The sequence below is a fragment of the Notolepis coatsorum genome (genome assembly GCF_963971535.1).
Source record: "Notolepis coatsorum genome assembly, chromosome: 10".
Taxonomy (NCBI): domain Eukaryota; kingdom Metazoa; phylum Chordata; class Actinopteri; order Aulopiformes; family Paralepididae; genus Notolepis; species Notolepis coatsorum.
In genome coordinates, this window is record NC_140174.1 from 20,507,939 (window position 1) to 20,518,545 (window position 10,607).

At 45.6% G+C, this 10,607-nt stretch overlaps 1 protein-coding gene across 1 annotated transcript; it reads left to right on the top strand.

Annotated features, from left to right (window-relative positions):
* Positions 1-2,121: 2,121 nt before the first annotated feature.
* LOC311235484 (uncharacterized protein) lies at positions 2,122-9,716 on the top strand (the record flags this gene model as incomplete). Its single annotated transcript, XM_084322947.1, has 9 exons — positions 2,122-2,218; positions 2,785-2,908; positions 5,022-5,247; positions 5,415-5,688; positions 5,803-5,980; positions 8,332-8,408; positions 8,692-8,872; positions 9,058-9,306; positions 9,544-9,716. The coding sequence occupies exons 3-9, from the start codon at positions 5,225-5,227 to the stop codon at positions 9,714-9,716; spliced, it is 1,155 nt and encodes a 384-aa protein (XP_084179073.1). The 5' UTR covers positions 2,122-2,218; positions 2,785-2,908; positions 5,022-5,224.
* Positions 9,717-10,607: the final 891 nt, after the last annotated feature.

The following is a 10,607-nucleotide window of genomic DNA, read 5'->3' on the forward strand; positions in this document are numbered from 1 at the left end:
CAGTGTTGTGGCTATGTTTGTGAAGAAGATGTTTAAGTAATTGGCTACATCCAGCTTGTCTGTGATGAGCGTGTTGTCCGTCTTTATGTTTATGTTTGAGAATCTGGTTTTAAGTTTTTTACTGCAGCCTAGTTGATTATTGAGTAATTTCCAAAGTTCGCGGGGTTTGTTTTTGTTTTCCTCAGTTTTGTCGTTGATGAAATTTCTTTTTGCGGTTCTGATCATGGAGTTTACGTCATTTCTTAGTCTGTTTCTTTGGATTTTTAGTTCAACCACGTGGGCTTGGAGTTCACTGTTTGAGCTTTTGGAAAGCTTTGTCTGACTTTTATGAAGTTCAGAGCATTTTTTGTCTCTGGTTTTCATAGCGGTCAGTATTTCAGTGTGCATCCATGCCTCAGCGCGATTTTTAACCCTGGTGGTTCTTATGGGTGCCATGTTGTTGAGTATTGCTGTGAATTTGGTTTTGAATCCAAGCCATGTTTCTTCAACCTGTGTACCACTGAGTTCATCTGACCAGTCCAAGCTCCCCAGTTCTAGGTTAAAGGCCTCTCTAGAGTACGTTTTGAGGTCTCTAGATGTGACTGTTTTGTGACAGCCGGCCTTCTGTTTTAGCTTTTTGCGGGTACAGAAAATCATATAATGATCACTTAACCCGCATGCTATCACCCCTTTATTGGAGATCATTGACTTGTCAGAGGTCAAAATGAGGTCAATGGTGGTTTGTGTCGAATCGCATACCCTTGTGGGTTGGGTGATTAGCTGGCTGAAACCGTGCAGATCAGAAAATCTACTGAAGGCCTTGAAGACGGGTGCTGATTTACGCAGCATATCCGTGTTCCAGTCCCCAATAAGAATTTTTTCTACCCCCTCCACCCCAGCTAAACACCCATCAAGTGTGTCATAAAAGCCACTCTGTTCTGGTGGTCTATAGATTGTGCCTACTAGTACTGGTTTCGCCCTGTCTAATAAGATTTCAATCCAAACAGTTTCAATTTCATCATGGTTAAGGTCAGTACGGTTGATGTATTTGGTATCCTTGTGTATATACACACAGACGCCACCTCCATACTGGTTCCTGGGTTTGCATGTCCCCTGGGTCCAGGGGACATTTTCTCCTGTGATTTGTCTGCATGCTATTGGCTGACAGTGTGGGCAGTGTGTTAGGAGTAATGAGGAGCAGATATGTGACGTTGTGAAAAATAAGTAAACAATAAGTGGCAGTTTATTGTCGTAGACAAATTTATAGGATGTTTTACTCTCGGTTGCAGAGTTTCACTTAATGGTAAAGTTATCTACTGCATCATTATGTTTGTTATTCATATTATTATTATTATTCCTCCCTGCAGACCCCCCACAGCTCCCTGTGTGTAAAGAGGAGGTTCCCCCTGAGCAGCAGGAGAGGAGCCCCAGTCTGAGCCAGGAGGATCCAGAGCCCCTACAGATGAAAGAGGAACAGGAGGAACTCTGGAGCAGTCAGGAGGGAGAGCAGCTTCAAGGTCTGGAGGAGGCTGATATCATCAAGTTGACATACACCCCTGTCCCTGTGAAGAGTGAACATGATGAAGAGAAACCTCAGTCCTCATGGTTTAACCAAAACCAGGAGCCAGAGTCTCTACAGATTAAAGAGGAATCGGAGGAACTATTTCAAGATCTAGAGGAGGCTGATGGCTCCAAGATGACCTTACACCCTGTGAAATATGAACATGACGGAGAGAATACTCTGTCCTCACTGCTCAGCCAAACCCAGGACCCAGAGCTCCTACAGATTAAAGAGGAACTACATCAAGGGCTGGAAGAAGCTGATCTCTCCAAGATCACAGTAGACCCAGTGAAATGTGAAGACTGTTCTGAGACTGATGACAGTGATGATTGGAAGGAGAGTGGGGGACCTCAGTCAGGTTTAAAGATGCTAATATTAAACAAGAAACAAAAAGCATGGAGCAAAAATCGCAAGAAATGTGCTGTTCCTGGCTGCCAAGCTGCTAATACGTCTTTCCACACTTTTCCTAATGATGTCATGCTTCGCCAGCAATGGGCCAAGTTCGTTTTTGGAGACCCTGCTGCTGTCTCAACGTCTCATAGTCGGGTGTGTACCGCACATTTTTGCAACGATGACGTTGAGAATCAAGCACTTTATGATGCTAGGGTGGTTTCCAGGCTGTTTCTAAAGAAAGGAGCTGTACCAAGTCTTCGGGACCCGACAAAAAATATCGAATCAGTAAGTACATATGTCGTAATTAGTTAGCTAATTAACTAATTGTTGCTAGCTTAGCTAACGTTATCTTAGCTCTGTTTCTTGCGCCAAGAAAATCTAACGTTAGTACAAACACTGTGTGTGTGTGTTAGACGGAGTGAGAGAGCTGTGTTTTTGCGCAAAAAAACCCATTATTCTTCCTGTCAATTTGTTTTCTCTATACCCAAAATCGTATGGCATGGGTACCTGCTTCGGTGTCTATATGTAGACCTGCTTGTGTGTATTGTGAATGAATGTTCCCTGTGTGTGTTTGGGGGGGGGGTTATATTGTATGTTGATGTAATATCAATGTAATTTTGCTTCCTGGTGAATGCCACATGCAAGCCCTTAGAGGGTTTTTGGCAATTCTCCTATACATCCCTTTGTGGATTGTATTATATATGTAATTGTTTTTACGTGTAAATAAACAAACAAACTAGGTAACGTTAATTATCTAAGTTGTCGATGTTCTTCTGTAGACTTCACTTTCATTTTACAATGAAAATGAAGATGGCAAAGTATTTGCTGCATAGATTACAATTTGTTTTCAGGGCAGCAGGTCTTTGCAGCGCCCAGCTTCCCGGGACATCGGTTGCCAGACTGATCCCCCAAAGAGGAGATCTGTTGGCACCCAGCTCTCGAAGGAAACTCTTCGGAATCATGTCAAAAGTCGAGGTTTGTAAAATGTCTGATCAATTAGCTATTTATGTATTCCAGTTAGTGCTGTGATGTGTTGCTTAGAATGTCAATTCTGTAGCTATTGCACATGTAATGCACACATGTAGTTTTGGCAGCTATAATAGCCTTTAGATATCAATCTACCGTAATATACTGTATCAGTACACACCCCCAGCACAGACTCAGGAAGGTGATACCGGAGTATGAAAGCCAGGACTACGAGACTGACAAGCCCACATGCCATCAGACTTGTGAATGCCTAGCCCCCCCCCCCCCCCCCCCCCCCCCCACACACACACTTTTGTGAATGAATGAATGAATGAATGAATGAAAACTTTATTTAACAGATTGCAGAATGGGTACAATACAGTACGGCTCAATACACACAATTGTTAAGGGGATGCAGACCAGAGAAAGACTTTCGTCTTGTTTACATCAGGGTCCCCCATTTTCAATTCATATAGACATTTATGACATACACAACATACATGACATTTATGGCATAGGGACATATAGGTATTTAGTACTGATACATTTGTGACATAAATGGTATTCAAATATACAGTACTGTTACCCCCTGATCCTGATGGGGAGGGGACTGTACATTAGGAGGGGGTGGGTGGGTGGGAGAGAGATATACATACGGCGGGGAGGGAATATATACATGCGGTGGGGAGGAGACTGTCTATTAGGAGGTGGTGGGGGTTTTGGGCATTTACGGTGGCCAGTTTCGAATTGCAGCCTCCCGTAGGTGCTCTTTAAGAGCGGTTTTGAATGTGGGTAGGGATTCACATTCCTTTACAGCTTTAGGTAGGGCGTTCCACATTGATGTGGCATAATTGTGCCAGCCAGACACTCTGATCTGACTGTCACCCTTCCCCTGAACCAGAGCATGTGAGCGGAGCGCGAGCGGAGCGGGTGGATTTTGAAGTGAGCGCGGAGTGGGCTTTAAAATGGGTCAGAGTGACTCCGGAGCGAGAGCTCTCCTCCGCTCCGAGCCGCTCAGTGCACACGATCACACAGTGGTTTAAACTGATGTAATATACATGTAGTACAATGCCAAAGCAATAGGTGGCGATGTAGTTCAAACATGAAGGCCATTTTCAACCAATCAGAAGGGTGAACGCGTCACTACACATCCTGCTAAGTCAAAACAGAATCCGCCATCTTTAAATCACCTCGGGACCTCGGGTGAACTATTTAGCAACATTTATTTTCAGCAAGAAACAAACATAGTGTAATAAAAAAAAAGGATACATTCACTGTGTTCTGCCTCATTTATTGATGAAACGAAACCAACATCAACACAATGTACCACCAAGAGCGGAGAGTTTAGTCTCACAAAAAGAACGCTGATGTTGTTAGCTTACATGCTAATGTGAATGGGATCTGCCAGTATAAACGATAGCATTGCGGCTAGGCTAGCTACATTAGCATAGTAAAGCTAGTTGAATGAATAAACGTTATTTAACAGATTGCAGAATGGGTACAATACAATACGGCGCAATACAAACAATTGTTAAGGGGCCCAGGGGGTGCAGAGGCAGGCGGACGGGCGGCAGCCGCTTCACTTCCGCTCCCATGTTAATGGACATAGCTGTGCACACTGGCCGCAAGCGGGCGCGCGACTTGCGGGGCGGAAGCGATCGTTTCCGCTTTGGTTGGATTCGAGTGCGCCATGCGCATTTTCACTGAAATACACTCTGTAGTCTGTCGTCCGCCCGCTGTGAAGTCGACTCTCCCCGTGTGCCAGGCCACTCGCGCGATCTCGCACTGAACCTGTGCGTGACTTCGTGCGCGTCTGGTCTGCCCGGGGCGTGATGCGCAAAAAGAAGGTGAGCGCTGAGCGAGCGCTGAGCGAGCGCTGAGCGGCTTGGGGGGGACAACATGAGCGAATGAGAGCGGAACTCAGCCGTCCAGAGCGAAGAGCGGATTTCTCGGCCGCTCCGCGCCGCTCACATGCTCTGCCCTGAACTATGAATCACTAAAGCAAATTTTTAACTGCTGCCTGTTTAACTGCACATGACAATAAACAATCGTGAATCTATAGCAATCTGTACAGTTTGAACTAAAGTCTGCCTTCTTTGATTAAACTATGTTTTCTAAATAGCTGTTCAGACAAAAGTGGAGTCTGTGGCTGTTGGAGTTGGAACCGCAGGCTACTGGTCCAATGAACCTTCACCCTTCCCCTTAACACCCCTGAAGGCCTTTCGACCCGGTAAAAGACCACGGCTGGAGGAGGATGAAGATGATGATGAAGGCTCCTTTGAGGTCCCGGAGCCTCATGACTCCACGTACAACCCTGACTCATTGATGACTGAGTCCTCGATTCTATCGTAAGTTCTTGGAAAATCTCCAAAGCTGTTTAATGGTTATGGCCGGTAAATAGTAAAGCTGAATAGATGTGCCAGTTCTGATGTAGATGACGTAATTTATTTACGGCATTGTGTTTCTCTTTTCCCTTTTTCTTCTTCTTCTTCTTACGCTCATATCCCTTGAGCAGGCAAGCCTCACCCCCCATATACGATGTACCTAAATACATCGTATACGAAGACTGTCTCCTCCAGCTATTCCAAAGGTGTCCGGTGTGCAGTGCTGCATGTGATGTCCAGAAGACGAGGCGAGGGACCTTCTTGGCTGTCAGTCAGCGGTGCCCCCATTGCCAGTTTAGCAGAAAGTGGAGGAGTCAGCCACTTATTGGAAGCACCCCTGCAGGGAACCTTCAACTTTCTGCTGCTGTGTATTTCACTGGGTCATCTTTCACCCAAATGGAGAAGGTATTTGATTGCATAAGTCATGTATCCATTATGTTTCCATTTTGTTTGTGTTTCACACATGCATATTAACAAAGTGTTATTAATTTATTCTTTTCTTGTCTTAAAAAATATTAGGTTCTCAATGCGTTCCGCGTCAAGACGATGAAGTACAGCGTGTTTCGGAAACACGCCGGGATGTACTTGGAACCTGCCATTATTAGTAAATGGAAGACGGAACAGGAGGTGAAGCTTGTGACTTTGAGCCAGAAGGAGAAGGTCATCATTGGAGGCGACATGCGTGCAGACTCCCCAGGTTAGAAGCATCATGCACTCAGACTCCCCAGGTTAGAAGCATCATGTACTCAGACTCCCCAGGTTAGAAGCATCATGTACTCAGACTCCCCAGGTTAGAAGCATCATGTACTCAGACTCCCCAGGTTAGAAGCATCATGTACTCGGACTCCCCAGGTTAGAAGCACCATGCACTCAGACTCCCCAGGTTAGAAGCATGTGCTCAGACTCCCCAGGTTAGAAGCACCATGCACTCAGACTCCCCAGGTTAGAAGCACCATGCACTCAGACTCCCCAGGTTAGAAGCATCATGTGCTCAGACTCCCCAGGTTAGAAGCATGTGCTCAGACTCCCCAGGTTAGAAGCACCATGCACTCAGACTCCCCAGGTTAGAAGCACCATGCACTCAGACTCCCCAGGTTAGAAGCATCATGTGCTCAGACTCCCCAGGTTAGAAGCATCATGTGCTCAGACTCCCCAGATTAGAAGCATCATGCACTCAGACTCCCCAGGTTAGAATCATCATGTGCTCAGACTCCCCAGGTTAGAAGCATCATGCGCTCAGACTCTCCAGGTTAGAAGCATCATGTGCTCAGACTCCCCAGGTTAGAAGCATCATGTGCTCAGACTCTCCAGGTTAGAAGCATCATGTGCTCAGACTCCCCAGGTTAGAAGCATCATGTGCTCAGACTCCCCAGGTTAGAAGCACCATGCACTCAGACTCCCCAGGTTAGAAGCACCATGCACTCAGACTCCCCAGGTTAGAAGCATCATGTGCTCAGACTCCCCAGGTTAGAAGCACCATGCACTCAGACTCCCCAGGTTAGAAGCATCATGTGCTCAGACTCCCCAGGTTAGAAGCATCATGTGCTCAGACTCCCCAGGTTAGAAGCATCATGTACTCAGACTCCCCAGGTTAGAATCATCATGTGCTCAGACTCCCCAGGTTAGAAGCATCATGCACTCAGACTCCCCAGGTTAGAATCATCATGTGCTCAGACTCCCCAGGTTAGAAGCATCATGTGCTCAGACTCCCCAGGTTAGAAGCATCATGCACTCATTTACATTTACATTTACATTTAGTCATTTAGCTGACGCTTTTATCCAAAGCGACTTACATGTTCTGTACGACAAGCCATCAGGAAGGGCACAACTCTATCAGCTGAGCAACAATGTTCATCAAAGTGTTGAGTGCTACAGTGTAGGTTAGTTTATTAGGACAAGTGCATGACAGTAAGGTTAGTTAGGGTTAGATTTTATTTTTTATTTTTTTTAATTCAGATAATGGTTGAAGAAGTGCGTCTTTAGTCGACGGCGAAAGATTGGACGTGTTTCGGCTGTCCTAACTGGGGTGGGTAGTTCATTCCACCATTGTGGGGCAAGGACTGAGAATAGGCGACTTCTCTTTGATGACCCTCCCGGAGCTTGGATAGGAGTAGGTCTGAGGCGGCCAGAAGATGCAGAGCGTAGGGGTCTTGAGGGTGTGTAGTTAGAGACCATTGACCGGAGGTAGGCGTGAGCGGTTCCCTTTGCCGCACGGTATGCTAGGTCGAGGGCCTTGAAGCGGATTCGTGCAGCAATGGGGAGCCAGTGCAGGTCCCTAAGAAGTGGGGTGACATGGGCCGACTTCGGTAGGTTTGAGATCAGGCGGGCCGCTGCGTTCTGAATGAGTTGAAGAGGCTTAGTGGCAGTGGCCGGGAGGCCAGCGAGCAGTGCGTTGCAGTAGTCGAGGCGGGAGATGACTGTTGATTGGACGAGGAGTTGGGTGGCTTCTTTTGTCAGGAAGGGGCGGATCCTTCTGACGTTGCTCAGGAGGAATCGGCAGGTTCTGGTTGTCGCTGCGATGTGAGCAGAGAAGTTCAACTGGTCGTCGAGGACAACACCAAGGTTCTTGGCGGTCGGGGACGCGGTCACAGCTGCATTCTCGACTGTGATGGAAAGGTCGGTCAGGGCGGAGGATTTGGCCGGCAGGTGGAGCAATTCTGTTTTGCTTAGGTTCAGTTTGAGGTGGTTGGTCGTCATCCAGGCGGAGATGTCGGACAGACAGGCCGAGATCCGCTCAGAGACGTGGATATCTGAGGGAGGGAAGGAGACACTCAGACTCCCCAGGTTAGAAGCATCATGCACTCAGACTCCCCAGGTTAGAAGCATCATGCACTCAGACTCCCCAGGTTAGAAGCATCATGCACTCAGACTCCCCAGGTTAGAAGCATCATGCACTCAGACTCCCCAGGTTAGAAGCATTTACAGTTAATAATAGGCATCAATTGATGAGTATCAAACAGCTCCCCAATTAGATTTCTACTTTATGATTTAATTTAGAGTATTGCACTACATTGATGAAATTGTTATTATACTCCTGTATGTCCACAGGCCACTGCGCCAAGTACGGGAGCTACTCCGTCATGGACCTTGACTCCAACACTGTCATAGACATCCAGCTAGTGCAGGTGAATATACTACTACCTACAGATTATTGTCTGACCAAAGACACCCCACCCTCCATTGTGCTCAAACACTTCACAAACACAAACGTCTCACACCTCCAGCGATTCAAGAGGGAGGGGAGAGGGGGGGTCTGTGAAAGGGATGGGGGGGAGTTAGGATATGGAAAGTAAAGTGCTTTTTGGTCTGTGGAGGGAATGAAGTGTTTGAACACAAGTGACTATTTGGAAAAGGAGCACTTGGACTATTTAATTTAGTCTGTTTCTCTTGCCTCTTCTACGTCAACAGAGCAATGAGGTCGGTGGGAGTTCCCACATGGAGAGAGAAGGACTGAAGCGAAGCCTAGCTCTTCTGAAGGACAGTGGTGTGACATTGGACTCTATCGTCACAGACCGCCACCCCCAGATTCAAAGGTTCCTCAGAGAACTGGGCATCAATCAGTTCTATAATGTCTGGCATATGTTGAAAGGTACCACGCATTCAATCTCTTATGCTGTTATCCTGTTCTGTTTAAATGTGCATGATATCAAAGCTCTAAAATTAAGATGTGTAAAAAAAATAAGTTTATAGCTTGGTAAGTAAATCAATTATGTAATAGAGTGGATGATAAATGTTATGTTCTGCATAACACTCCATTCAAAATTCTATTACAAGGGTTGTCTAAGAAGGTGGACCAGGTGGCCCAGGATAAGGATTGTATGGTGGTCAAGAAGTGGCGTCAAGCCATAACGAACCACCTCTACTGGACTGCATCCTCCTCCAAGACGGGCCCTGAGAAGGTGGCAAAGTGGATGTCAGTCCTCAACCACATGCATAATGTCCATAAACACGAGGACCCCCTCTTTCCAAAGTGTCTTCATGCGGACCGTCTCTCAAGAGATAAGAGAAAGTGGTTGATCCATGGTATGTACACACTATGGTTACATGTCAGAAGTTGCTATTGTCAAAAGACCTATGTATGTATGTCTGTCCGTCTTTCATGATGAGTATATATTCAACGTATTTATTTGCAACTGTTGATGTTTTCATTCTATATTGGTGTGATTTACAAATGTATACTTGCTAGAATATTTCTAATCTACTGTAATACACTAATGAAAATATCTGTACTTCTGAATGCAATTTCTTTTGACCTTTTAGGATCAAAGGCTTCCTTCAGGCTCGAGAAGGTGCTTACAAACAAGAGGATCCTGAAGGACGTCTCTAAACTGAGTCCACACCAGACGTCTTCACTGGAGGCCTTTCATAGTGTCATCCTACGTTTCGCACCGAAGAACGTGGTGTATACATTCCTTGGAATGCTTTGCAGGTAATTTAGATTGTGTACAAACGACTAACTATGGACTCCTGATGTGTAATCAATCACTCATTATGTAGAAAATATATTACCTACTGGAAATATATTGCTTATATTAATTGTTGTTTCAGACTCTACCTATCTGCAATGCATTTCAATGAAAATGCCGACCGCCCGCAAGCTACAAGTGCCTCCGCAGAGCCCGCTTTCAATACTGTGACCTTTCCCAAGGCAAGGAAGGGGGGATACAGTCTCAAACCAATAAAGACTGCTCCAACATTCAGTAAGTAATCAATCATCAACTTGCCCCCCCCGTATCCCCCCCCCGCCCCCCCACCCCCAACCCCCGGTGACATAACTCCCACTTCCACACTACAACAATAACTGTGAACCGGACTTGCATTGCTGCACTATACACTATTTCATCCATTGCAAGTCAATGCCCCCCCCCCTCCTTCCATTAACTCACTGGACTGTCACTGAAATATTTATATTTATATTTATTTATTTGCACTAGCACTAAATGCACTTGGGACAATGATGGTATGTTATTATTATTGAGGACATTGGGACATTGATACTTTATTATTATATTACTATTATTATTGACATTATTATTTTGCACATGCTATATTTTATGTTTGTATGCCAGTGGTGATGTTCCTAACAAATGTTCGTTGTACCAACAATGACAAATAAATATCTATTCTATTCTATTCTATTCTAAGTAAAACATCCAGATGTATTATTGCACATGAACAATATGAAAAACTGAAGTGCACTTACAGTGGAACAGCAGTAACAGAATAAGCAAAACATTGACATTGTATTTCTCATTGACAGGCTATGTGAACGAGCTCATGGAGCTCCTGTTTGAGAGCGTCATCCGTGAACCGGCACGTTATAT